At 39.7% G+C, this 27,196-nt stretch overlaps 4 protein-coding genes and 1 long non-coding RNA gene across 7 annotated transcripts; 3 read left to right on the forward strand and 2 right to left on the reverse strand.

The window, feature by feature from the left end:
* Positions 1–551: 551 nt before the first annotated feature.
* Positions 552–10,301, forward strand: LOC135676421 (nuclear pore complex protein NUP88-like). Its single transcript, XM_065187563.1, has 9 exons — positions 552–1,089; positions 2,727–2,875; positions 3,177–3,299; positions 4,534–4,678; positions 5,705–5,766; positions 6,007–6,223; positions 7,818–8,756; positions 9,475–9,724; positions 9,804–10,301. The coding sequence occupies exons 1-9, from the start codon at positions 628–630 to the stop codon at positions 10,043–10,045; spliced, it is 2,589 nt and encodes an 862-aa protein (XP_065043635.1). The 5' UTR covers positions 552–627; the 3' UTR covers positions 10,046–10,301.
* A 556-nt stretch (positions 10,302–10,857) lies between these two features.
* Positions 10,858–12,324, forward strand: LOC135677726 (chemocyanin-like). Its single transcript, XM_065190103.1, has 2 exons — positions 10,858–11,266; positions 12,010–12,324. Exons 1-2 carry the CDS (start codon positions 10,939–10,941, stop codon positions 12,207–12,209), a joined length of 528 nt encoding a protein of 175 aa, XP_065046175.1. The 5' UTR covers positions 10,858–10,938; the 3' UTR covers positions 12,210–12,324.
* Positions 12,325–14,772: 2,448 nt separating this feature from the next.
* Positions 14,773–19,400, reverse strand: LOC103988027 (myosin-binding protein 2). 3 transcript variants are annotated; one of them, XM_009406519.3, is made up of 4 exons: positions 17,456–19,400; positions 17,166–17,345; positions 15,661–17,009; positions 14,773–15,301 (listed from the first exon to the last, which is right to left on the reverse strand). In XM_009406519.3, the coding sequence occupies exons 1-3, from the start codon at positions 19,182–19,184 to the stop codon at positions 15,679–15,681; spliced, it is 3,240 nt and encodes a 1,079-aa protein (XP_009404794.2). In that variant the 5' UTR covers positions 19,185–19,400; the 3' UTR covers positions 14,773–15,301; positions 15,661–15,678. The 3 variants fall into 3 exon arrangements, with proteins under 3 accessions (XP_009404794.2, XP_018683566.2, XP_009404792.2); XM_018828021.2 differs by having other exon boundaries at positions 15,661–17,039; XM_009406517.3 differs by having other exon boundaries at positions 15,661–17,048; positions 17,456–19,399.
* Positions 19,401–21,014: 1,614 nt separating this feature from the next.
* On the forward strand, positions 21,015–23,947 carry LOC108953139 (uncharacterized). The gene is made up of 4 exons (XR_001978546.2): positions 21,015–21,152; positions 21,617–21,694; positions 23,218–23,305; positions 23,739–23,947. It is a non-coding gene; the product is annotated as an uncharacterized LOC108953139 (long non-coding RNA).
* Positions 23,948–25,410: 1,463 nt separating this feature from the next.
* On the reverse strand, positions 25,411–26,880 carry LOC103988028 (mitogen-activated protein kinase kinase kinase 17). The gene has a single exon (XM_009406521.3). The coding sequence runs from the start codon at positions 26,806–26,808 to the stop codon at positions 25,480–25,482; it is 1,329 nt and encodes a 442-aa protein (XP_009404796.2). The 5' UTR covers positions 26,809–26,880; the 3' UTR covers positions 25,411–25,479.
* Between the last annotated feature and the right edge of the window lie 316 nt (positions 26,881–27,196).

Below are 27,196 nucleotides of genomic sequence, written 5' to 3' on the forward strand. Positions count from 1 at the left end.
CACCCCAACACATTTCCAAATTAAACATTGCAGCGGAAAGACGGAAATGTTAAGAGACAAATTGCACGATTGATCGGAAAACTAATTTAGGCACAATAAACAGGAATCAAGATTCCAATTCCGATCCAAGAGAAGAAATCATAGGATTGGGAACGCGGGAGTGAGGAAGGAAGGAGCGCGCGTACCTTCTTCCACCTTCTTCTTGACATGGTTTTCTCTGGCCTCTTGGATGTATCCCATCTCACCGAAGTCAGCCAAACAGAATAGGGCTTTCGAATGCAAACCCTACGGCCGATGCGTAAGCATGGCTGGAGGCTGTGTATTTGACGGCAGTTCGCCTGCGAACGCAACTCGTCCTGTGAGCTGTTTATCTATCGGATCCATGTGATCAACCCGAATCCGCTCAATTTATATTAGTATCAAGTGTTGCTGGCTTAAATATCTAATTCGCTTATTAGGATCTGATGGATGAACCCGGATCCGGATGCGCGAGTAGAGCAAGTCTACTGCGACGGGATCCGTTTTCCAAGGAGACTACTAACCGATATCGCCACACCAAAAAACTATAGCGAGGCGCCCTCCTCGGCTCCTCCGTCGCCGTGGTGACACACGAACCCAGCGCACGAAATGACGAGGATAGCAGCACCCGACGATGACGACGGCAGCGGCTCCCCTCCTCCTTCTACTCCTCCACCTCCGTCTGCTTCCGTCAAGAGAGATGCCTATCTGTTGGTGACCCCCGGCAAGCACTCGATCTCCTCATCTGCTTATGAGGGCGGCTGCCGCTACGCTCCTTTTCCTCCTACCCCTCCTTCAGTGGATTCCGCCAAGAGATCTCCCCTTCAGTGGGTGCCTCTCGACAAGCACCCGTTTTTCTCCTCTACCCAGAGCAGCGGCAAATCGCCCAGAGATAGCCGCAGAAGTAGCAACCTCTTGGCTTGGGATGCCACCTCCTCGCTGCTCTACGCGTGGGATCCCGTCGCATGTTGCGTTCTTCGTCTCTCCTTACGATTCCGGGACGCCGACCCTCATTTCTCGCCTTCCTCCTCCCCTTCTTCAGCGGTCTTGGAGGCAGCCATTCCCCCTGAGGTCGTCACTTCCCCTTTTCCTCTTACGTATATTCGAATCCATCTCCCCCTTTATTCCTTTTGAGTCATGATGTGTGGAAGTCGAATTACTACTATTTTCCGACCGTGAGTTATGTTGTCCGATGTTGTCTTCGTTTAGATAATTTGTCGAACAATTTGAGTGCGACTACTTTGTTTGACTTACGTACTTGATTCTTCCATGATTGTTATGATATATACTCCAAGGGTGCATGTGTTGTTATTATTGTTACTCGTATAAATTATTTTGTAGTGGGTGCATGCTTTGACTCTCTACATTGTCACGGAGCTCAGTTGTTTGTTTAACAATTGCTGGAACAATATTTTAATTAATACAATTTTTTATAATACAATGAAAGCATTAAGTGAAATCTCTCAGACTTAAGCATAAATCTCGTTGTTTATGTATCAAATAATTGTTTGGTTTGTCAAAATGAAATATTGCAATGTTATGATTTTTTTAGTATGTCTGGCACTACAGTTTAAGAAATAATCACACTTGTATAGATCGCAACCCTCTTAGTTAGTCAATCTATTCAATTTGTGTGCTACTTTTCTAGTCTTCTTGGATAACTTGCCATAATTCAGTAGTATTCTTGAATAAATTCCTTCTGATATCCATCATATCCGGTAATGTTTATCTATTGATACTGTGTTTATTCCATTTTCTGTAAATACTGAGCTTGATGAGACAAATAAATGACAGAAGCTCCAGAAAAAGTGAAGACATAAGCCATATCAGGATTAAGTCTCCAAATCTGAAGAGCCTGATTCAAATTGTAATTATTCTTTTTGACCTTTTCACTTTGTTAGGTGATATTTTGTTTCTTGGCTTCATTAGCTGACCGACTAGCCACTCGGACAAGTAATTAGCAAAATGGAATGCTTATACAGAATGGAGCTACAGACTCAGAAATAACGATGACCAATCGGAACTAGTTGCCAATTGAGTCCCAACATTATGTGAATCCACTACTGGTGTATATATTTGTCTTTATTGTTCGGTTGATCAATCGTTATGACATTGCAGCTATTGGCTTGTATTTGTTATCTATTGGGCTTTTGCTAAGGTGAAGACAGATAGAACATTGTTATTACAGAGGTGATATTTGTAGATACATGACCAAAAAGATATGTTTGTTGCTTTTGATTAATACCACATTGATAAATCACTTTGGAACTATCAAAATCTATCTTTTTAGCTGCATCTAAGAGATTGGCCTTGCACTCTATATATGTTTACTTATATCACAACCCCAGAATTGTGAAAGAGATGAGAAATAATTGTTGAAGTTGTCAATAGTCTTTCATGTAGATATGCTTCTCAAATTCCAGTATTGATAAATTGGGCCGTCTATGCCGCTCATTTGTCAAAAGATGTCTTTTATTTGTTTGGTCATAAATAAATTTTGACATGGGCTTTCAAGAGTTGACATGCTTGGAAGATTCTATTTCTCAGCCATTTAATTTTCATGGAGCCATAATTCATATATCTTTCACTCATTCCTGTCGATAGACACTGACATCTCTTTCTTCTTTGTATTTCACATCTGTACAAATGTTTTATATATTAATCAGCTGTAGTGTTGTTAGTACTGATATTTTTTTTTTAATGGCCAGGTTTTGATGCCAGATTTCCAGATGGAATCAGTGGTTGATCAAATTTCTCTCAATGCAGATGGATCATTATTGCTTCTTGTTGGATCTGACAGTCTGAGAGTCATGTATCTATCCAAAAAGACCTCTCCAACTGATCAAAGATCTTGCAAGTAGGTCAAGAGAACAATATGTTAGATTTCTATGGTTTTTTTCATCTTATTTTTTTCTTTAACTCTGTTAGATTCTTAATGGTGGAAGTGACAATTCTACTATCTAAGAAAGGTGTTGATAGAGTGTGCAGCTTGAGATCTGTAATGTTTCTAACATGATAGTTTGACATTATTCATGTTTGCCATTATTGTCCTATTCATGTTTGCAAATTCTCCTATTCAGTTTGACAATTCACCTATTCATGTTTGCCATTATTGTATACACTACTAAAACAAAAGCGATTTGTAATGTTTCTAACAGGACAGCTTCTGTTGCTTCTCAATTATTTTCTGGCAAAAACAATGGATTACAAACTTTACAAGCATCATGGCATCCATACAGCAGAAGTCATTTTGGCGTTTTGTCATCAGATTCTGTCTTCAGGTGTGTATTCGAAATCGTAAGTTACATGACTGTGGTTTTGTTGTATAATGAATTTTAAGTGCCAAAATATCCATGAGCTTTAGGTTTTTCCATTTTGATGTCCCTGTTATTTGTTTTTCATATTCAGTGGTTGAAGTACATCATCATGCTATATGTTATTGACTCCTGAATCTGTGTCCTTTATGTCCTGATTCTGAATTGGGCTACTATCCTCTTGTCAAGCAAAACATCATGTATCTAGTGGATAGAACTAGAAAGCTTGAGACCGACTGTTTATGTTGAAGTTTGCTTAAATTATCTCGATATTCCTAATACCATCATTACTACTTTTATTTGGATGGTTTGTTTCTATTTCTTGAAGCATTTTTTTAAGGAGTTTAATCGGTTTAGACTAATCCTAACACAAAAGCACCTTTCAGCTCTCCCATTCTTTTCCAGAAAATAAAAATAAAAACATCTTTAGCCTATTGAAAAAGTCCCATTGGCATTTTGTTTTTTCCAAGTTAAATTGAATTCTAAGAAACATGGAGTGTTTGTATTAGTTCGTCTCAAAGTTTCTCAATTCTGTAAGGATTCCATGTTATAGTTAAATCTATTTATGAAGGCTTTTCATTTGAAACTGAAGTATGTACGTGATTGAGTATCGATCTGTGGGATTGTCCCCTCATCCACATTTCCCATTGCAATCTATGCAGCCTCTTATACTGAATCTGAAAGGGGAGGAAAAGTAGTGGTGTCTGAATGCAACCAAGAGTAACAGACATGATATCATTAACAGAAAAGTTGCCTTTGTCAAAGCTGAGGCAAGAAAGAATACATATACTTGATCCACATAGTTTGATCCAGAAGCTGTGTTTATTTTGTTGTTTTAATTAGAACTTGGAAATATCTATTTTATGGATGAATGTCTTCTAATGATATTGATAGCTATTTGTTTGATTAGTTTTGCCTTCTTGCATAATACACTGGTTCGATTGTGAATATAGGTTATTAGCCTATGTGGTTGTGGAAATATCCTGAAATGCTTTTCTTTCAGAATGAGGCAAATTTACTAGCACTACAATTGTAATGCCATGAATATCATTCACTTTTGATATCTTATACATGTTCTATCAGTCTCATTAAAAGCTATCTAATTATCTCATACTGTATCTTCCAAAGCCCCATTCTGCAGAGTTTGTTGATATAAAAAGTTCATGTTTCTGATATAGGAAGTGTTAATTTCTGTGTGCAGACTATTTGATTTGTCATCTGATGTTGAACGAGCAGAGCAGGAATATTATCTGCAGCCTGCTGAACCTGTAAGATGCAAAAAGGCTGCTTCATTCTGCCCTGTAGCGTTCTCATTCGGAGGCCAACATCTGTGGGACACATTTTCAGTAAGTATATCTTTGGTACTCGTCTTCCATGCGTCTGTTTCCAAATGTATTTCTTTTGGTGGATTTATTTCGATATTACTTGCATTTTTCTTGTCAAGCATCTATTTAGCACAGTGCTGGTTCTTACTAAATTTTTCATGAACTGCTGTGTCATAATTTATAAGCACAATACTGATTGTTATCGAGTTCTTTATGAACTTCTTTATCACTATTTGTTTGTTGGCATTAATGTAAGCTACACAAACTGTGCTGACAATTGAAATGGTCAGGTGCAAGAGCAGGGCCTCTTCATTATTCTTAATTTTAATCTTTTTTCCCATGATTTCTTCGTCAATTACCCCCTACTCATTAAGATCCTTTAACTTCTCTATTAATATCATGTGGTTGAATACCCAATGAAAATGTCTCTTTTGCGCACTTGAATAACCAATGGAAATGTATTATTAAGAGATCCCAACAATCTAGTATTCTGGGACTAAATAACTTTAAGTTCTATTATAACTACAACTTGGAAAATGAGAACATAAATATTTCCTAGAAAAATGAAAAACCAAAACTGGTTGCCCTTGGCATTTACTATGAACATAAGTGACCTAGGTTGCATGATCTCTCAAGCAAGGTTGATCTCTTAGGCTAGAATGATGTGTGCATCTTTAACTCTTATCCTTAATAGTAATCTCTTAAGCCAGGTTGAGCTTTTAGGCTAGAATGATTTTTGCATCTTTAACTCTTCAAAAGTTTATTAGTTTGGCCATGCTGGGTTTATTGGACTTTCAGATTGCTTGAAACTGGATTCTGTGATAAAATCATGCTGTTTTTACTTTTTACTGACAAAAGGCATCTGAGGTAGAACTTGTTGATGATTTTGAAATTATTAACACATTCTAGCTATGTGGAATTTGCCCTTTTACATCTGCTTATCCAATATTTTTCCAACTTGAGGTAGAACTGGATTCTAACTTGTTGATCTTTTACCTGCTTTGGGTGCAAAGAAATGCCAACTTAATATCTGTATTTTTTGTGCAGATTTTCATTGTTTTCAGTGATGGCTCGGTCTATATCCTCTGCCCAGTTGTTCCTTTTGGAAGGTTATTTCGACTCTTTCATACAAGTTCTTCATTGTGCTATATAATACCTAGTGAGATAGGAGATATCCACACCCATCAAAAGGGATGAGAATCAAATAAACCAAGAAATTAAAAACAAAGAGAGAAAGAATTCCATTAATTGAAATAAATGATTCTTCAAAATGCATAATTGCATTGTGGTCAAAAGATCCATGTCATTTATGTAACTGATTAAAAACATTCGATATTTGTTCCTTGCAGTATCTGCCGTCGGACACACATTGAAGAGATCTATGAAGATATTAATATGTTTGGCTTGAATTCATCAGATTTAAAAGCTGTTAGCAACTCCCGTTTGGCCATTGATTGGTTGGAAGCTACGTTTCCTGAGCTGGCAGATCAATCAGCTGAAGGAGGCAGCACACTAGTCTCGACAGCTCATCCTTATGCCCCAATCGATGCATCACTTTCATTGCAGGTATGCCTTTTGGAATAACTTCCCTGACATTATTGCACTTTGGCGCCATAACTCTGTTCTAATAGACATGAAACTCTTTAAATCTGTGGAGCATTCATAGTTTCTGTAGTCCAGTGAACCATGAATTTCTTTTGCAAATAAACAGTACTCATTAACCTTTTTCTGTAATTATCGCAAAACATTAACATATTAGATTGAACTAACATGGATTTTGAATGGTGATTGTATGTTGAATCCTGATAGCCAATTATTTGCTCATTAGAAGTTAATATGAGTAGAAATGTGCTCAATTGTTTTCATTTGCTTATGCTCTTAATCTTTCTAAGATTGCTTGGCTTAATATTGTCTCTTATAAGTTGTAGCTTCCTTCTTTATCACCATATGTACACCTGTAAAAACTAGAAACAGAGTTGGCCTGAATTTTTTTTTTGTTTGCCGAAGCAAAGATATCAAGGACTATCAAGATCTTATTCTATTAAGGAAATTAATTAAAGATGGAATGTCATCATTAAAGATGTGGAACCTTTCATATTTGTTTGATAGAAATCGTCTAATTTAGATCTGCCTCCAACACTTGGGAATGAGGATGACAAACCAAGAAGTTGGGGCTTTTCCTTATCCTTTTTCTTTTAATGAGATTTCATATTTTTGATAATGCTTAATGATCATGTGCAGACAATATGTGCCATGGTCTATTGCCTAGTTTAGATTTATACACTGCAAACTTGTTGTTGACATATATCCAAGATATAATATGTTGTTTGGAGCAGTAATTATCTATTATTTCCCTAAATCTATATCTTGTTGTTAGTTGGAGGATGCATCAACACACAAAAAAAAAATTGTAATCTCAGTTATTTGGGGTTGGCAACTACTTGGATGACGGAGCATTTTGTTGCTACTTTTCTGCTAGTTATGTGGCCTCGTAGCAAAGGATGAGCAATCTGGAATATTTATGGAGTTTAAGATTGATTGGTCAACCAATTCATTTTTGTTTCTTATGTCTACATTTTCTAAAATTCCAGATTCTATAGATCTTTTGATTCCAGTTATGTGGGTAATTAGCACTAGGATGTCAAGGAAGCTATTTACTGGATCAACACAATTTGACTAGACTTTTGGCATTGGGGTCGTAAATTTAATACCATACACTGCTTGGGTGGAAAATAGATTAGCCTGTGAGTCAATGTGGACAGTTCAGTTATCCTCATACAGTCTAAGGATCTTTTAGTATTACCTTTTTATTAATTATCAATATTTATTTGGCCGGATGATTATTTGGCCAGTTTGAAGCAGGCAATAACTAAAAACAATGTCACTCAGAAGTGGCTATATGATGATTTGTTCAAGTGCTATAATTATTAAGCATTGGAACAATTGGAGGTCTAGAAATTTGAAGACAATAGTACTTATGATCCATGACTATCTTGGTATCCCTAAGATACATTGAAGTTTAAAGGCTTTGTTCACTTGCAATCATCATGAAACACTTCTAAAGTTGACACCTTTTTCTACAAGCATGACAGTTTGAGCTTGTGTAGGATATCATTTTCTTCCTTCACCAATGTAACAGTATTTGGCCTCATAAATCCAGGGTCCTCTCACCAAAGTTTATCTCCGCGAGGGAAATAACAAATCTGAGGTTGAGAGCATTGCTGGTGGTGAAGGCAGGGTCGTTGATTTTCTTTACAGATCTATTGGCAAAGATTCAATTCTTGTGATTGCTTGGAGCAGTGGACAACTACAGATAGATGCTCTTGCAGATGAAGTCCAGCCTCAGTGGAATGTTGGTCGTCCCTCTCCCCGTCTTCATCTTGATTCTTATGGTCATATAAAGGGTGTTGCAATGATTTGTGATTCAAGCTCAGAAGAAATTCCTATTTCAAAGTTTTGTCCTCCGGAATCAAATATCTCTATGGCAAATAGACCTAATCTGGGACATCCACCTCCTTTGCTACGATTGGCTATTGTAGATTTGGCACTATCAAAAAATGTGTTGGAGTGTTGCCCTTTGTCATTATTTCCTGATCCTCTTCTTGATCAGACATTTTACTGTCTCCATGGTGGCGGAATAGACTTAATTGCATTGCAGTTTCTGCCATTTACAAATCTGATACCTGACACAGATATGATAGGAAAGCCTCCTTCTGTATACCCTATTCTAAATACATGCAGTAGTGAATCTAGTGAATCTTGCTCGTCGGTGCTTTTTGGATTTGTTGCAATTGCTGACTTGTATGGTCACTCACAGATACTTAGCTTGTCAACATCATATGAGTTTATTGTGCTAGAAGTGAAGGCTTGGAATGAATTACTGCATTTACATGATGATAATGACAAAAGGTCTGCAGTTGATGTGGAAGCTTCTCTTCCTGAGGTCATAAGCAAAGATCTTCTCATTGGGCCAAAGGCCATTGCTATTCCTTCCTCAACAACTCTTCGTTCATTGACTGCTGATTCGATAGAGGGCCGATCAACTCTTCACCACTATATCAAGCTTTTCCGTGAGAACTATGTTGAATACGCACATAAGGTAACAAATAATGCATTTCCATCTGAGTTGGTACTGCCACTATAGTAAGGTTGATATTCTTCATTCAAGATAAATTCTAGTCAGATGCTTTCTGTAGTTTCTATTAAATTTTTATTGTTGACCACAGAAAAATCCTGTGTCTTCCACATATACATCTATGTTTGTACATAAAACGTGTTCTGATGAGTATTTTTATCAACTCTTCTATATTATGAAGCTGGCATTTTTATCGTTATTTCTACTTTTTTTTTTGAATAATCTAGTTTTATTTATTCATTTGCTATATATTTGACCAGAGATGCTTATGGACTACAGTAAATTTTGTGTATTTAGTCATCTTAAATTTCACCTCTCTAAATCTACATATGCCTACTTATCCATGCTTTTCATCTCAACCCTCATTTCTCTGACTGGATTGTACTTCTGTTTAATGTATAGGAAAGTTATGTAATTCCATCCAATTGGTGATTTACTTTTCTAATTGAGCTATGAGAAATGTGGTAGTGACACCTGAACATTGTTGATTATTTTCTGTTTAAACTTGAGAATTGAGATTTTTGGCTGTCTGTTCATTTTTAGCTTATTCTCACATGTTTAGATGTTGGATTGCATTGTGATAACATCTTAAGACACTTCCCCTCTTTTGGGGTTTCCTGCAAACACAAAATTTGTAGTTAGTGCCAGTTCTTATATTTTTGGCTTGTTTCTGGCTGCTCAGGTCTATGTGGAGCTCAAAGAACATGCTGGTTATCTGCAGACATTTCTCAACGACCAAAACAAACGCCTACGTGAAGCAAAACAGTCTATTTTGAACATTGAAGCCAAAGAAGCAGACATACGGAACCGGATCGACCGCTCCTTCAAAGTGTACGAGCTTCTGGATCAGCGTCTACAGAACTTCAGAAATCTGCCTGCCACAAACAAAAAACCATTGTCGAGAGCAGAACATGAATTCAAGGCCGAGCTCGGTATGTGAAACTCATTAAGCGAACACGCCAATCTATAATTCCATCAGCTAATATGTTTGATATCTCTGTTCATTTACAGACAGGTTTGCAGATGTCGAGTTGGACGCATTACATTCTGCTATTCAAGCTTTGAATGCAAGGCTAAAGAGATTCTACCAATCTTCTTCACCAGCTAGTGCGACACCGAGGAGTCGGAAGAATGTCTCAAACACTCAGTTGTCGCAGATAAAATCATCCCTCGAAATGCTCTCACTTCTGAACAAGGAGAATTCCAAGAAGGTGAAGCTTATCGAACACGGGTTGAAGAGCCACGAGAAATAGTGCAGTTGTGTACATATTCAACTTGCATTAAAGTTTTCTTATGATGTGCTTCCAGATCTCCTTCTATAAACCTTAGTTTAATTGCTGCATAATTATTCGTAAACTGTTTGGTAGTCGTAAATTGTCGCTGGAGTATGATTGTTCCAGTTGGTTGTCGATCCAAGGTTCTAGTATCATTCAAGTGCTTTGATAAACGATAAAGATGGTATTTGATCGTAAGATCTAATTATCAACCGGTAAAGTTTTTATTAGTCAATGTTATTTTTTTATCATCGATATTATTGTTATTATTACAAAATATTATATTTGAAATAACTTTACGAAAATGAAAAAATTCTTGTATGGATGGAGAAAACCAAAAAAGAAAGGCAAAAAAAAGGGAAATAGAAGCTGAAGGCCACAAATTGACGACCTCGTCGCAACAAAGAAACTGTTCTAATGGATGAAGATGAGTGCAAACGAGCAGCTCGCTAAAAACACAGGTGCTCGTTCATATGCCTCTCGAATGTGACCATTACCGGATGCCATCTTATTCGATTGCATTATAGCAAGCAGTCGAATGAGCTACTTATCTCCAATGATTGATTGGAATCTCCTTGCCTTTTATCTCGACAAACAAGCTCCCAATTCCAAACAATGGCATCGATCATATTCGATTGCATTATAGCAAGCAGTCGAATGAAGAACGATGATTGATTGGAATCTCCTTTGCCTTTTATCTTTGACGAACATGCTCCCAATTCCAAACAATGGCATCGATCCCCTCCAAGTGAATGCACCCGTGAATACCAACCAAGCGCAGGAGAAGCTACACTACCATGGTGTAGAGCACAGAAGAAGGTAGCATGTAGCGACACGTTAATGCCGGAAGGGCAGAGAACGCAGCGACAACCATGACATCACCACCCCTTCCCCTCCATTTCCGTGTCTTCTTTCGCCTGCTCACACCGCGATTTCTTCCGCTTGTCCACAACCACAATGCCCATAAGAGGCCACCTCTTCTTTCCGTCGCTCCACACAACCTCTCCTGCTCGTCTGTTGTAGGGGTGATGGCTCAGGGAAGGGGCAGTGCCGTGGCGATGGGGCTCGCTTTGCTCTGCCTCCTCGTCCACAGCGAGGTCGCCCGGGCCGCCACCTTCGTCGTGGGCGACAGCGGCGGCTGGACCTTCAGCACCGCCGGTTGGCCCAGCGGGAAGCGCTTTAGGGCTGGCGACGTACTCGGTGAGTTCGAATCCGGTTTATTATCTTTAAAAAAATACTAACAAAATGGACGTAAATTATAATTTCTCCAAAAAGATATGAGCATAAAAAAAAATAAAAATCATAAATAAATAAATAAAACTCATATTAAATATTATATATGATTACTTACAATCTCTCATTTTTATATCCATCTCTTTTTTTCGATTATACGTTTAAAATATTACATGAGTCTTTATTTATATAAATAGATAAATTTAAGATTTTTTTTACTAATCTTAAGAGTAATTCTTAAGGTTAATTACATATTATCTCATATATTTGGATCATCGTAGTTTGTGCATTTAAAAAAATTATATTAAGATCATTTTATTTTATTTGTTCTAATATTATTAATTATATTGATAAAAAACATAACATAACACAACATATAACATCAAGGTGAGCGGAAAGATAATTTTAATATTCTTTTTATTTTCATTACTTGGGATATTGGAATTATCGTTTTACTGATAAAGTTATTAGAAATGGAATGAATACTAAATTTATCTTTTTATCATTTATTTTCGTGTTAATCTAACACTATTTATTTTATTTTAAAATTATAAAAAAAATTAATATGATTTTTTAAATACAAAAATCGTAATACTAATAGAGTCCAATTACAGAAGTTAATATATAATTAACCTTAATTCTTATCATAATTAAAACTTAAGAATCAAAATCATAATAATACTTAATTTAACATTTCAATAATGATGCAGAGTTCAGGTACAACCCTTGGGCACACAACGTGGTGGCAGTGAGCGCGGCGGGGTACAGGAGCTGCTCGGCTTCTCCAGCCGCGCGGGTCTTCACCTCCGGGAACGACCGCGTCACGCTGGCCCGGGGGACGAACCACTTCATCTGCAGCCTCGCCGGCCACTGCGAGTCCGGCATGAAGATTGCCGTCACCGCCGTGTAGCGTCCCCCTCTGTCATCATCGGTCACGTGTCTTCCTCTTCTTGACGCGATTCCAACACAATGTTATGTTATCGTTTGCCATTATATGTAATATGACTCGTGGATTAGAGCTTAAATTGCCACGATAAGTCACAGCTTCAGCTAATCGTACCCATCGAACCAACTGCACTGCTGCAGTTTTGTCGAGTATTAGAAGAAAATGCTATAAGAAGTCATCCACCAAATGGAGCTGCAATTTATTGTCCGGACACACAATCTTCACCGATCATTCCCGACAATACAAAGCTGTCTCCGCATATGGTATATAAAATTCGATCTCTTAAATGTTTTTCGTTCTGTCGTGGGAAACAACTTGGAGCCGTGGCCTCGGGACTGACGCGGCTCGGTTCGGGTCCGGACGACGGGGATCTCCCTAGGACGTTTCTCGAGCCCGCCGAGGTGGTCGGGTGCGGTGATCCGATCGGGACGGGGTGGCCGTTTCCTCCGGGCAAGAGCTCATCGCCTGCGCGTCCCGCGGGAACCTTCGGCTTCGCACCTACACAAAGGTCAGGTCAGGAAGCTCGACCTGACCCCTCCGACGATCAAGTCAGATGACGTGAAGGGGGTTTCAGATGAAGAAGTCTTTTTGTGTGTATCCTCCTCCCCCTCCCGTTCAGAATGTCAGGGTATTTATAGGGAAGCTTATTGTTTCCTGATGTGCCCGCTTGTAGGGGGCAGGCTGGTAACGACTGACATTGGTGTTGGCTTAACGTGAAGAACCGAGCCTGAGCAAGCGTTAATACGCCTCGGTCGACGTTCTGGTCCATTTAACCAGGTGTTGTCGCGTCGATTGATGCGTAAGGCATCATCTGACGTCAGCCGAGTCTTATCATAATTACTATCCTCATCACATTCTCTATCTCATCTTTATCATAAACTCAAACCTTATTTGACTTGAGTATTAGAGTAGGATTCTATCATATTATGTCAAAATATATCGGTACGATAGCATTCGCATTATCATTTATAGATGATCGTATCATATGATATCGAAATATATTGGCACGAGAATATTTCGTCTTAAAACGAGACGAATAAAACATAAACAAGAATGTTAAACATTAGTGAGAATCCAATCCCTTCACTCAGCAAGTAGATTAGGATTTATGTTTGTGTCGAAAGAGATCATAAGTACAAAACGTTACAAGTATGATTCATATGCATACAACCCACACTTGCATGTGCATCCGCATCCGTTTAGGCCCAAGAGAAAGAGGTGAAAGACATGTCTATAGCTACTTAGAGTGCTCAATATGAGTGTTCAATCTCGTTCAACAAGATTCACTTTAATCTTTTTTGAAAGTTTATGATATTTGTAAAAAAAAAAAAGGGAGATCCAATCAACTCTGATCTTCCATCTCGGATCTGACCATATGTTTTAATCTAAAGTTGGATATGAATTGGATTCAGACAACAACGGATCCAATCATAATTTCAAGGCCTACATAAAGTAAATGATGTTTAATAAATGATCTCTAGCACTGTGATAATATATAATATATAAATGATCTCTACAGATTTACTGTGATGACATATAAATTTGATACACTCACCCTTCTGTCAACTCCAGCAAAGATACTGATCCAATCAACAACAGCTGATAGTATTACCCCACTCTCTTTCTGTTCTTGCTGAACCTGCACAATCTGAACACCAAGGTAGAAGAAGTTGGAAGATGTGTCTGTTCTTGGAGTCAAAGGCTGCAAAAGCCAAAAGTGTGTGTGTCTACCATTGCAGACAAGTCCACCAACCTCCCTCCTCTCTCTCATTTTTGTTGCTCTTGGAATGCTTCTGTAGGGCTTCTAGTTGGTTGTCTACCATGACATGACAAGACAACTGATTACTCTCAGCTGGATGTTTTTGTATTGTGTGTGGATTGAAGCCGAGGAAGCTTCAAAATTGATATCAAATTTAATGTATAAATGCCAATCACTTGGCTGACATTTGATGGCCACATACTGCAGGTTTTCTGGCCAACATGAGAATGAGATCACTAATCTGAGGACAAATGTAGCAGCAGAGTAAAGTGCCATGTTTTAGGGTTGTTGGGCCACATGTCCCTTCTTCCACTTTTGCAAACTACTGCTAAGAAAGATTGATCAAAACCTAATCTTAAATCACACATCAACTCCACACCAGAAAGATATTTCCAACTGCAGTCTCTGTGACACTTACAGATGATGCCTTTAGGTAGGTCCATTCATAGGTAGTGTGTACCACAAGGAATGAGAGTGTTTTACTGATGCTTAAAGCAATCCCCAGTTCCCTTTTCCAGGCCACTCTGTAATCAAGTTGCATGTGCACATCTTGAAGGCCATACCCCACCTAGATTACCTGTTCTTCCTGATGGTCCCACCTTGGGATTAGGTATAAGTAACCAGCTGGACCTGTCCTCACTGAAAAGCTAGCAAACATTATGGTGTTTCAGTGATATCAGCTTTTGTGTATAAAAATGGATGTGGAGAGCATCAAAGGCACATATCAAGGACCACTACAGTTCTTGAGGGGTCAAGAACATAATGTAATGACCAAACATACAGAACATATTGATTATATTCAAACAGCATTACTCAAAGATCAGCATACAGCTATCATTTTCCCTCTATAGGAAAAGGAAGTGAAGAAAAAAAAAATAAAAAAAAGAACACAAGGAAGTGCGTTCACCCTACTTTCTCCTTTTAAACTTCTGTACAACTTTGAAAGCCATGATTCCTACTACAATGACATTATGAGTGGCTGGCCAACCACCCTCCCCTGCCTCATCCACCTTGCCCCACAGCAAAGGGGTTGGGCCCAAAAGAAAAGAAAAAAAAGGAAAAGAAATGGAACAAAAGGAAGCCCCACAAAAAGCTGGGCCTGGGAAAGCAGCTTCCATCCATGGTCTGCTCCCACACACTGTAAAGCAACCAACAAAATACAGAACCAGGAGCTCAGTTCCACCCCTGGTATGACCAACCTGCATACCATGACTCATTCATTCATTTCTTGTATACCATGGTTACTGTTGCAACTAGATTTCAGATGTTTGATCAACTCCGATAAGGTAGCCTCCATCTGTCATAGAAATCCATTCAGTTCAAAGATTGCTGGGATAAGAATTTCAAAGCTTGTCTCTTCTCAATGGCCTTTGTAATAAAATCAGACAAGTAAATGCCCTGTAGGTGGGACATCTCTTTTATTATTTCTTTACGTTGGGTGTGTGTGCATGTGTGTTTGCTTTTCAGTTTATGCTGATATGTAGATATGTTAAACTTGTGACTAGTACATGCACTGAATTTTTGTGGAAATTGGATGTGGAAGACCCAACTGTAAAAATATAAAAGCAGTTTGAAACTGTAATGAGTAGCAAGCGGAATTATGATAAGCAGTATTTGCCTGCACCATAAATATGGCATCTAAAAAGATGAAATTACCTTCATTTTGTGTGCACACTAGGCAGATAATGAAGCCAAAGCATCATAGGAGTTCATGGCTCGAAGTTCCACATCCCTCAGATCACGAAGATGTTCTAAAATCTCCTGAAGAAGATGTATTCCCTTGTCACCTTTCTTCAAGGAACCAATGCAATTCTTAAGAAACTCTCTATCAGCCTCAAGAGCATGTAGCCTCTCATTGATGTTATAAACCTCCTCTTCAATTGCAAGCTTTTTCTGCTCTTCTGCAATATTTGAGATTGTTTCAGGAGAAGCATCTGCTGCTCCTTCCTCGGTGCATATATCATCTTCATTTTCGTTACTAATGGCATCGAAGAGAGGAAGAAGCCGCTTTCCTTTAAAGCCCATGTTTCTTCTTTCACTAGGTTGCTTCCTGTTAGTTTCTAGTTCATCTGAGAAACCGTTCGCATAATCATGTAAATCATCACCTGGAGGTTCACGATGTCCATTTGAAACATGGCCATTTTGATCTGAAACATGGTCTATGACTTTTGAATCATGAGAGTCCTCACCATCCAATGTAAAAAGTTTACTTTCCAATGCCCTCAGTTGCTCGAGTATGGATCGCCTCTCTTCCTCAAAATCAGCCAATGATTCCTCAAGTGTGATCAGATGCCTTTCAGTGCCTTGATCTGTCCCTGAAATTAACACAGCATCAGATGGAGTATTTTGATTGCTTTCATCAGGACTGTAGGTATGCTCATCTCCTTCCTGGAACTCAAAGGAGAGGTCATCACTGTCTTCAGCACTTGATGAAGCAGATGTTCTGGCCTTACCATTGATCTTATGCTTTGTCATTCGTCTCCTCTCCATGGCCTCATAATGTAGAACCTTATTTCGATAAACTTCGAGCTCCTTCTCCAAGTCTTGTTTCTCCCTCTCCCTTTTTATCATCAGTTCATTCAGGAGTTCTAAGGCTTCCTGGTCATACTCTGACTGTTCATCCATCATCCGCTGATACTGCAATGCTTCCATCTGCATCGCAGCTTTCTCTTCTTGAAGCCTGGTAATCATTGCCATTGTTTGGTTAGCAGCAATGGCAGCGGCACTTCTCTCTTCCTCGAGCTCAGCATATAATGCACTCAGGGCCTTCCGTTCTGCTTTCAGAGCAGCTTTGAGCTGATCTACAGCCAATGTCTCACACCCTTCAAACTCACTAGCAACACTTCCATCAAGAGACTCTGTTCCTGATTCTCTCCTTCCGAATAAGAACCGCTTATGTAAACCATGAATGCCATCAACCGAAGTTGGTGTTTCAGGTGCCCTCTCCTCTTCAATCTCATTATTTTCTTGGGATACAACTTCATCTACATGATCTGGGTTCTCCACTGTAATCATAATTGCTTCAGTTTCAGTGACTGATATTTCTTCAACAAACAAAAGAAATAATCAAGGCATAAGAAAAAAGCATAAGCAGTCGTATATAAATGACAAAAAGTTGACTGTCCATGAGATGGTTAAAAGGGCTGATGTGAAATAGTTACCTTTGTCTGTAGCAGTCGTCTCATTATAGCTCTCTGTTTGTTGATCCTGTGTGTTTTCTGACATTAGAATTGGCTCATGAAGATGTGCATGATCCATGTATTCCTGGTCACATATCTCACTCCCTATAGATATTTCACAATTGGTCTCCACATCGATCAATTTATTTTCTTCTTCATAAGCTGTTGTCATCAATATAAGTTATGTTTGATTTTGGGATGGAGCAATATTGATAAGCATACAAAATAATAACTGACTACTAAATTATTTCTCTAATCACAAATCATCTTACCATGTGTTCTAGGAAGATCTTCCTCGCCCATTAATGATTCCACTTGAATAACAACAGCATCCTTTAGTGTTATGATTGGTGTTGCTAGAGAAGCAACAACTTGATGATCAGATAAGCATTCACCAGTAGGCTCTGAAGCAGAAAGAACTACAGAATTCTGTTCGAGGATGTCATCCCCTTCCAATATATGCAAAGAAGAAACCTTTTCCTCCGCTGAAATGATTCCTAAATCAAGAGTCATGGAATTCTGTTGGGCTCTATCAACATCAGAAAAATTCTCTTCAATGGTATCATCACTCTCTTCGAAAGGAGTCAATGTTATTTCCTCATCTGATATGCTTCTTTTATCAAGAGTCACAGCATGCTGTTGGCCTCCTTCCATCTCAGAATCAGCCCTCTCTCCAGCAGAAACCAATGTCTTTTCCTCCTCTGACATGCATATTGTATATTCAAGACCAACAACTTGATGTTCCGCTGAAACATCCTCAGAAGAATTCTTTTTGGTGACATCAGCACTCCCTACAGCAGATGCCAATGTTGTCTCCTCTATGATGCATCCAACATCAAGAACCATCACTTCTTGTTCCACTCCATCATTCCTTAAAGAATTCACTTCAACAATATCAGCCATCTCTGTAGCAGAAAGCAATTCTTTCTCCTCCTCTGCAATGCTGCCGATGTCAAACGGCCTATCATCTTGCTGCATTTCACCATATCCAGAAGAATTCACTTTGAAAACATCAGTCCCTCCTCCAAGAAAAGCTACTGCTTCTCTCTCCTCTCCGATGCTTCCGGTATCAAGAACTTTGATAGCTTCACCAGCATGCCCAAGCTCTCCCTGATCTTGTTTGCCAGACGCATATGCAACATGCCTATTTGTCATGGTCGCTGAGTCAATCAGCTCCACTGGAACCAACCTGTCCTCACCGTGTATGTTCTCTGGATACCGAATGAGGAGTTCCAAAGAAGCATCTTCCACCAATCGGCCGGCATCAGAGAATTCGATGAGGGTTTCTATTTCTTCCACCTCTCTCTCCGAAATGATAGTGCCTATCGCTTCCATACCACCAAACTTTTCTCCAATTTCCTCCTCCTCCTCATGGCGTCCATCAGCTTGATCTTCGGATACCAACTCCCCGCTCTCCACCTTTTCTTGGCACAAGGCATCATCTTCCCTAAGAACTTTGCGATCGCCCACAACGAACTCATTCACCAAGTTCCCCTTCTGGTCATACTCCACGTTGCCCACGGAAGGTCTAACGAGGAGGTAAGGCGAGTAGAACCCGCTCTCAAGGACGACGTCGCAGCACGAGCACCTCAGATCCTTCTCCCCCTCCTCAATCCGCTTCATCCATGAAAGGACGGCGACCTCAACGGGTCGGGACGAGGAGGAGCAGTCCTCGCACATCTCCCCGGCCTCCGCCAGCCGCCGGTGATGGGAGCAGTAACCCAACTTGGCGACCTCAGCGGCGTGCTCGTCGCAGATGAGGTCACGGAGGGCGCACCGCCGCCGGCCCTCATCGGACTGGAAGAGGTGGTCCACCCGCGAACAGAAGATGCAGGGGGGCTTGAGGCCGAAGTAGTCGGCGAACCGGGCGATAAGGTAGGCGAAGAATCCGTTGAGCAGGAGGAGGATGATGAGGGCCCATTCCAGGATCGCGTATGCCAGTATCAACGCCATCCGGTGGCTGTTCCGGTGCAATACAGTCGCGAATTTGTTGGCCGCCATGGGATATATATATATGGATCGATGAGATCGGGCGATGGATCTAAGACCTTGAGGAGAGCGGACAGGTGCTATTGACGGGGTATCTCTTGTCGACGAAGATGGCGATCGGAGACCGGGATAACGAGGTGCCGGCCAAAGGAGACGGAAGAAGAGGAAAGGTATGACCAGAGTAAGAATGAGGAGAAAGAATGCGAGGCATAAACCAAGCTTTGGGTTCTGATCACACCGTGATTGCTATTTTGCCCCCTGGCGTCCTGATTGGATCAGACGGTTGAGAGAGTCCCTGCCACGGCTAAGCCACCTTCCGCTTTCTCCCGCTCGGCAAAAGGTAACGTATAGTTGAAGTATAAAGTTCCCAGCTCACGTCCTCGTCTCATCATGGCCCACGAATTTTAAAGCATGGCTGCGTCTGTTCGCTCGGGGTGGTTACGCAGCGGTGGGTTTCACGCGCCACCTGCGCGACTGCTGTGGTAGTTTCCTTCAGCCGAGTGCGGGGAATGTGTTCGCTAAAATGTCTGTGAGGGAGTCTTTGGAAAGTTAGGAAAATTTCCTCTAGTCAATCTTCTTAAGGTTCCTTGGATGCTCAGATAAATGTGATTAAGAACAATTGGCATCTTGATGTTTCTATATCTATAAAACCTACTTGTTTTGATGTTTCCCGTGATAAATGCACATCAATAGGTATTCGATTTGTTATATAATGGGTATTGGAATTACGGTTTACTTAAACAATGTTTTCATTCTAATAGTCGCAAGCTTATCTATAACATGGATGTGCCACATTTCCCTTGTGATCGTATAAATGGATATGGAGAGATGGCTTAAAAAGACAATCTTGCTTATAAGTGTACTATAGACATTGACAAATAAGATATGCCTTATGGTCTAAGCTTCAAGATAGACTTACTACTTTCTGTGAGGTTAACTTGTTCAGGTGTCGGTCTCGCTCACGTCTTATATGTTGGATGGACAACAACATATTGTATTTAAATATTCTTTTTGTTAATTTGATATTTCTTAAATAATAGATTGGGTGTAATGGGGATGAAGCATATTTGGAAATTTCAAGTGGTTTCGATCTTTCTTCTCGAACTAAAACTTCGGCTAAACCGTTAACCCATTTCGATTTCAATTTCAACTTCAACACATTTTTTTCCTTTTCTATTGGAGTTTAATAGCATATAATGAATGTTATGATGAACTTATATTGTATAGGATAACAGCAGCATTGGATTCCTTCCTTTCCAATAGCAATATTTTTTTCTTCGGTCAAAATATTTTGACGTCACCAAATGCATAAAATAAGTAACACGCAACGTATTAAATATTAAGGTTGTTTTTATTTTTTAAAAATAATGTAATAGACAAAATTAAGGACATTATACCGAGAAAAATCTCTGCATCCATATTCGTTTTTACTTGAGATAATATTTTTTATTTAGATGAAAATATTGTTATATTTTTACTTAAATAACTTGATCATTGATACTATTTAAAAAATTCTTAGTTTTGATAATTAATTATCATAAAATTCTCAAAAAAATAAAAAATTATTATTATTATTTTAGAATCAGATAATTAATATTAAATTTTATTTTGTAAAATTTTATGATAATTAATTATCGATTTTTTAAATAACATATGTGATTTATTTTGGTAAAGGATTGAGGATATTTTCGTCCAAAAAAACCTACCCTACGTAAAATTGATTTGAATTAAAAAACGAATGTGCGTCGTCAGTTGGAGCTTTTCGCGGTGAAATTGATTTGAATGAATGGTTGCGGTTAAAGTGACGGGCCGGTGGACGGATAGATGGGCACACCTACATCTTCGTCGCTCCTTTTGTGAAGCCGAGTCTTCGCTCTCGTCCTCCTTGTGCTCCGCTCTGTTGCGCGTCGCCGTGGTCGAGAAGCCGACGTCGATGGAGGGCTCCGGCGCCATTCTTCGTCTGAGGACGTAATCGACCAGGTAATGATCTCTCTCTGTGGCCGATTCTTCATAGTTCCCCCGCGCTGCTTCTCTGTCGTTCTGCCACTCTATCCGGGACGCGTTAGGGCTTCCAATTAATCATGCCATGCTGCATAATATCTTCGCGGGATTGCAATCGCGGAACCCTCATTAAGAATGCACGGCATGGGGTCGGTTGCTTTTGAGGTTGGAAGGAAACTATGCTTGAGTTTGTATTTGTCGATAATTCGTCCGACACATTTCTTGGCTTGCATGCGAAGAAATTCAAGAACGGTATTGGCTTGCTTATTATTGTTTGGTTGATTGTGTCGCCAATTTCTGACGTTGATCGATAGCGTGAGTAATTTATCCATCTTATCGACCCATTGGACAAGTGCTCTTTGTAGACTGGGCTTCTATTTATCGATTTGCATCTTGAAATATTGGATGGTGGATTTACTCTGGTTGTTCATCACTTTGTGCAGGAGTTCCACAGATTCAAGCAGATACAAGGATGATATCGATTAGAGTTTTTGAGCTCAATGCTTTGATCCATTTGGCTGGTAACAGTTTACTTTTGTTATTAAATTAAGTTATATCTTATTCATAGATCATCTATCTATTCTGACTAATATCGACTGGTATCTCCTGGAGTATAATACTCTCTTTGTCCACTTACATCGATCTGAGGTTTGACAAAGACTATAATGTACAGGATGGTAGTGCTCTGTGAAAAGATCATGAAGTTGCACCTGGAGACCTGGCTGCAGTTGTTAGTTTTCTCATTTCTGGAGTCAGGTCAATTGAGCTACCATGAGTTTGCAAATAAACTTTTCATCAAATCTTTTGACACATTTAATCGGTATCTAAGCTATCCATCCATGCAAAGTTTCAATCGATACAAAGACTAGAATGTACAGGATGGTATTTTTTTCATAGGCTAATATATTTGGTAAAAGAAACTAATATATTAAAGTTTAAGCAATTTATTTTGTGATGCGGACCAAAATTACTATACAACACACAACAAAACAATCTCAAACTTCTCCAAAATGGCAGATGACCCTGATTTTCTTGTCAATGAATTGTTATTTTTCTTATATGATTTAGATAAAGAACGTTGAGAGGACCAAAAAATCTTGATAAGATATAAGATAAGAAGCTCATATAACCTAGGCTTAATAGCATCCTTGAGTCAGTAAATTATACAGATTTGGTATATGAATTGGTCCAGAGTATTTATAATTAATTATTAAATCATGTGAATTCTTTATCAATAATTATTAAATTCAGAAGTTGAGGTATATGGCTTAGTTTTGATTGTTACTTTCTTAAGGAAGCAACATTGAAGTGGGAAGATGAAGATTTTCCATAGGTTTCTTCTTTCTAAAGACAATACTTGGATGATATGGCAAATAAGGCAAGAAATTGGAGGTTGGGATATTTGAAGGAAGACTTTTGACCTCAGTTTTCTAGTTGTTAGTTTTAGAATTTGCAAGTTTCTTGATCTGGGGATATAGGGTGTATAATCCTCTATTTTCCTTATCAGTTCTACACCCTTCCTGAGCTAAGATAACCACATCTTGAATGTCAATTTAATCCACAGTATTTAATCCATTTCAAGGGATCTGAAAAGTTGCTTTGATTTGTTAAATAACCAAAATAGCTCTAGTCAACAAACTTGTATGTGCCAGATCTTGATGATTGAGATCTAAAACATGAGGCTTAATCACTATCTCTTCTATTTAAGTCTCTGATGTTTCTTCATAAATCTGCAAGAACTAGATTTGGTTTTTGTGTGGGATCAAGTTTGGATAGTCTCCCACCATGCTGTTGAACATGTTCTTATTGGTTCCACTCGCCTCATTGAGATGAGGGCAATGCATGGATGTGAGCTGGTCCATGGTGCACATGAAAAGACATACAGAGTTGATGATATCATTTCTACCGACCCATTATAATACTTTGTAACTCTGCAAATTTTACTCGTTGGTTTAGGTTATTGTGGAAACCTAGCATATTCCATTAGAAAGATAAAAAACCATAAAATGCTAAATTATTTACACTAATGTCTCTTTATGAACAGCTACTGCCAGGATCCCTATGGGATATTGCAAAGGAATTAAATCCCTACAGACAAACCAAGTTGAATGGAGAGAAGAATCTGATAAGAGGTATTATCTAGAATCTTTATTTGCAAACTGTGCAGTTCTTATGGATGGTCACTGTACTTGATATTACTTAGTTCACATTGGTGGTTGGTTATTTGGTTTTCATTGTTTTGAAATTGTGTTATATTTTCCTCCGCTTTCAAAAAAGATATACTGATCCAAGATTGTAGAATGCAATTTCGATTATGAACCAGCTTCTGCAAGAATTAGGTGGATAAATTACAACCTTATTTAATCTGCTCCGTAAATCGCGTAGGAGTGAACTAAAGCCTGCAGGTCTCTGACTTGAAGACATAAAATCAAGTGATGTTGCTTTTTCCCTTGCTATTAATCTGATCTAATAACAATAGTCATTACACTCGGGAAAAATGATCGAAGGAGTAGCAGTGTGCCAGCTGAATCGATCTCTCATGTTAGTGGCCTTCTTTTTTATCAGATTGATTATGGAGTTATTTGGAGGATTATGCCCAGTATGATGTTTATGCACTTCAAGATTCATCAGTAAGTATTGACCTCTAAATTATGTGAGCACGCTTTTTACTCTAGTCTACAAATTTCTGAAATTTGCATACTGTTCTTGCAATTATTTTTACTATTATGTTTGTACATTATATCTTGAATCATATGATGTATTAGTCTGTATGCTTGTTTTATTATGTTATTGGTGTAACATTACCTTGAAATTGATTTCTTACCTATATATTGTGTCGTAATATTAATACAAATTATTATAAAAAAAGAAAACATTTAGAATCAACATTTTGTTTCTATGTGGTGACCTAGTTGAATTTCATGAGATCAGAAGTCTTTCCCCTCAGTCAATAATATGAGGTTTTTAATATTTTATTTGTAACAAAAATTTTAAATTACCCTAATTGGGTTGAATCAAATGATATAGTCAAATGATATCATTAGTGGATTTTCCTTATATATAAATTGTAACAAGAGCAATTAATATTACCATCATCCATGATCTCATTTAAGATATATGTAACTAAGAAATTGTAATTAGCGATTAAAGATTAAAATTGAATAGAAAAATATAATTTAGGATTAACTATAAAATCAAGTTTATATTATAGAAATGCCTAGTAGTAGAAGGTGATTATTTAGAACTATAATATTCTTTTTTACTTTTATCAATTTTTTTTTTGGGACCAACCCAAGTCACAGATCATGTTTTTAGTTTGACAATCTCCTTTTGTTCTTGTCTATACATGTTCTTCTGAAAGGATATCATTAAGAATTTCTTTAAAAAAATATTATAAGTTGAGCTAGATAACTTGGAAGCTAAGTAATAATGGATATCACCATATTTTAAATATTGACTGAAACTGTTCGTTTTAGTCTGGATTCGAATGTTTTATAGTCAGATTGGCTTGTAAATTGTTGCAAATTAGCTAATCTAAAGACACTGAACTGCTTGTTAGAACAGGATAGGCAACAAAACATATCTTTAGGGCTTTAATTTAGTAAGACTTACTAAACGTAAAGCATGATTAAGATACTAGTTAGTAGAAATTTATGGTGGTTGCATTTGTTGTATCCTTCTTCTTTATGCAAATTGGTTTGTCAACTTAACATAATGGGTTGGGGTTGACATTGATCGTAAAGCTTAGAGCTTGAAAGAGACCCATTAGAAAAATATGGCTAGGCTGCCAGACTACGTATTTGATATACTTGATTAATGCAGTTTCCTACTTTTGTGGCCTTTTCCTTTGTATATGCTGCGAATTACTGTGACAGCGGCAGGTGGCCATAGAACAGATTAGGAGCACCAATCACGCTTCTCTCCCATCTAACTTTCCCTCTAGTTTGTTATTGTTTGAGGTGTGGTAGGCTGCTCCTACTTTACTTGTTATTTTTTATAAAGATAAGTAGTGTGGTAGGCTATTCCTACTTTATTTGCTAGTTTTTTTTTAAGATAAATAATGAAAATAGTATTTGAATCCAGAACATTACGATGTTGCGATAAGATCTTTACCAGATAAATTAGTTAGCACATTCATAAGATGAAGGTAGATCATCGAGGAACTTAACTAAATTATGCTGTAATTTAAGTTAAAGAAAAGAATGAGGTGTGGATCTTGATCGCCTTCATCAGGCCCGCATTAGATGATCTAACCTAGAGGTTGGATCCAGTCTGTGGCCAACCTATCCTGTCCCGTGATTGAGAGTTAGAAGGAGAATATTAAAGAAAGCCAAAGATAAAATGCGCAGAGCCAAAAAGGCCAATTTGGGATGTCAATTCGGTCCTTGTGGATGACCAAATGGCAATTTCCATTAACTAAGTTGACCTCTCTTTTACACGTGAATACTTGGTTCTCGATTCCCTCTTCTACTCGAGCAATGCTCGTGTCATCAACATCGGCCATGACATGCTCGATGTCGATGCGATCAGTGCTGTAGATGAAATCGCGGCTGCTTGTGCCGCCGCTATCCCCTCTGTTTACTGATCGGTCGTCTTCGGTGATGGAACCCGTCGCCGGGAGGCTGTCCTCCCCGGCGTCGCTTCTCACAGTCACCCAACCGTCATGCCACGTCCAACTAGGAGCGCCGCCTCCGATCAAGCACTGCATCCTCTCGGATGGATCCTCCGATGGTTCTCCAACCGCCTCGTCGCCCTCGTCGGCAAGCGACTCCCAGAAGGCCTGATCGAGAGTGCTCCTGGGTGAAACGCGGTCGTAATTTGTGCCGGAGTCGGGTCGAGGGCACGCAAAGCAAGCGGCAACAAATGGGTGTCGGAGAAGTTGCTCCGCCGTCCACCGCTCCCGGGGATCCCTTCTCAAGCACCTGCTCAGGAAGTCCTTCCCCTCGGCGGAGATCCAGCTGGGGAACTCTGGTACGTCGGCGGAAAAGGCGATTAGGTGGAGGGCGCTGACGGGGTCCGCCATGTGCGGCCATGGCGGCCGCCCCGTGGCCATCTCGATGGTTGTGCAGCCTAGGGACCAGACGTCCGCCGGCGCGCTCTGCTCCTCCCCTCGCGCCACCTCCGGCGCCATGAACATGGGCGTGCCCCTCGGCCGATGGCGTTCTTCGTCACCATCAACCTTACGCGCGCACCCGAAATCGGCGATCTTCGCCCGCCCATCGGAGCAAATTAGAACGTTTTGGCTCTTCAGGTCGCAGTGGACGACGCCGTTGGAGTGGAGGTAAACCAGTCCGCTGAGGATGTCGTGAAGGTAGGACCGGATGGCGAGCTCGTCGAGCCGACCGCTCTGCCTCTTGATCTCATCGGATAGCGAGCCTCCGGGGGCGTACTCCATAAAGAGATTGTAGTGGAAACCAGCGCCGGGCGCGTGCGTGGGGGCGACATCGAACCCCAAGTAGGAGACGACGAAGGGGGAATCCAGCGCGGAGAGGAGCCTCTGTTCCCCGCGTAGGGAGCAAAGCTCCGAGGACTTGACCGCAAAGACCTGGCCGGAGGCCATCGAAGTGGCGAGGGAGACGGTAGCGGAGGCTCCGCGGCCGATGATCCGGCCACGGCGCCACTCACCAATCTCCATGGCTCAAGAGAAGGCGAATAGTCACCGAGGTGTTCGACGTGTGACCTCGTCTTGAGAAAGAACGGAACTCAGCGAGGACCTTCACATATATATATGTGGGTGGAAGTTTTCTGGGTTGGTTGCTGGCGTGCGCGCTTTGATTCTCTTCTTACTTGGGCGGCCACAGAAAGTCGCCGCTGGCCCAAGGCGGCCGTGCACGCGCCTGTTGAAGTCAATCAGTACATCGCTCCCTGACCACCTCCCAAACCGAGCAAAATAAATCTGCATGGAAAAGTAAAAGACACATGCTCCACGACATGCAGCAGACCAGCTACCTTTCCAACACGCATGGCACGTGCAGCCAAAGCTGCTTGATGTGTTAAGTAGCTATTTCTCAATCCTCTGCTTC

This window comes from Musa acuminata, chromosome BXJ1-6 (assembly GCF_036884655.1).
Source record: "Musa acuminata AAA Group cultivar baxijiao chromosome BXJ1-6, Cavendish_Baxijiao_AAA, whole genome shotgun sequence".
Classification (NCBI taxonomy): domain Eukaryota; kingdom Viridiplantae; phylum Streptophyta; class Magnoliopsida; order Zingiberales; family Musaceae; genus Musa; species Musa acuminata.

Excerpts from the sequence above, each read along its gene's own strand:
- LOC135676421 (XM_065187563.1), top strand. The coding sequence starts at position 628 with ATGACGAGGATAGCAGCACCCGACGATGACGACGGCAGCGGCTCCCCT. Across the intron at positions 1,090-2,726 it reads AGGCAGCCATTCCCCCTGAG|GTTTTGATGCCAGATTTCCA; the intron begins GTCGTCACTTCC and ends TTTAATGGCCAG. Across the intron at positions 6,224-7,817 it reads ATGCATCACTTTCATTGCAG|GGTCCTCTCACCAAAGTTTA; the intron begins GTATGCCTTTTG and ends TCATAAATCCAG.
- LOC135677726 (XM_065190103.1), top strand. The coding sequence starts at position 10,939 with ATGACATCACCACCCCTTCCCCTCCATTTCCGTGTCTTCTTTCGCCTG. Across the intron at positions 11,267-12,009 it reads TAGGGCTGGCGACGTACTCG|AGTTCAGGTACAACCCTTGG; the intron begins GTGAGTTCGAAT and ends ATAATGATGCAG.
- LOC103988027 (XM_009406517.3), bottom strand. The coding sequence starts at position 19,184 with ATGGCGGCCAACAAATTCGCGACTGTATTGCACCGGAACAGCCACCGG. Across the intron at positions 17,346-17,455 it reads AGATCTTCCTAGAACACATG|CTTATGAAGAAGAAAATAAA; the intron begins GTAAGATGATTT and ends TGATGACAACAG. Across the intron at positions 17,049-17,165 it reads GACGACTGCTACAGACAAAG|AAATATCAGTCACTGAAACT; the intron begins GTAACTATTTCA and ends TGTTTGTTGAAG.
- LOC103988028 (XM_009406521.3), bottom strand. The coding sequence starts at position 26,808 with ATGGAGATTGGTGAGTGGCGCCGTGGCCGGATCATCGGCCGCGGAGCC.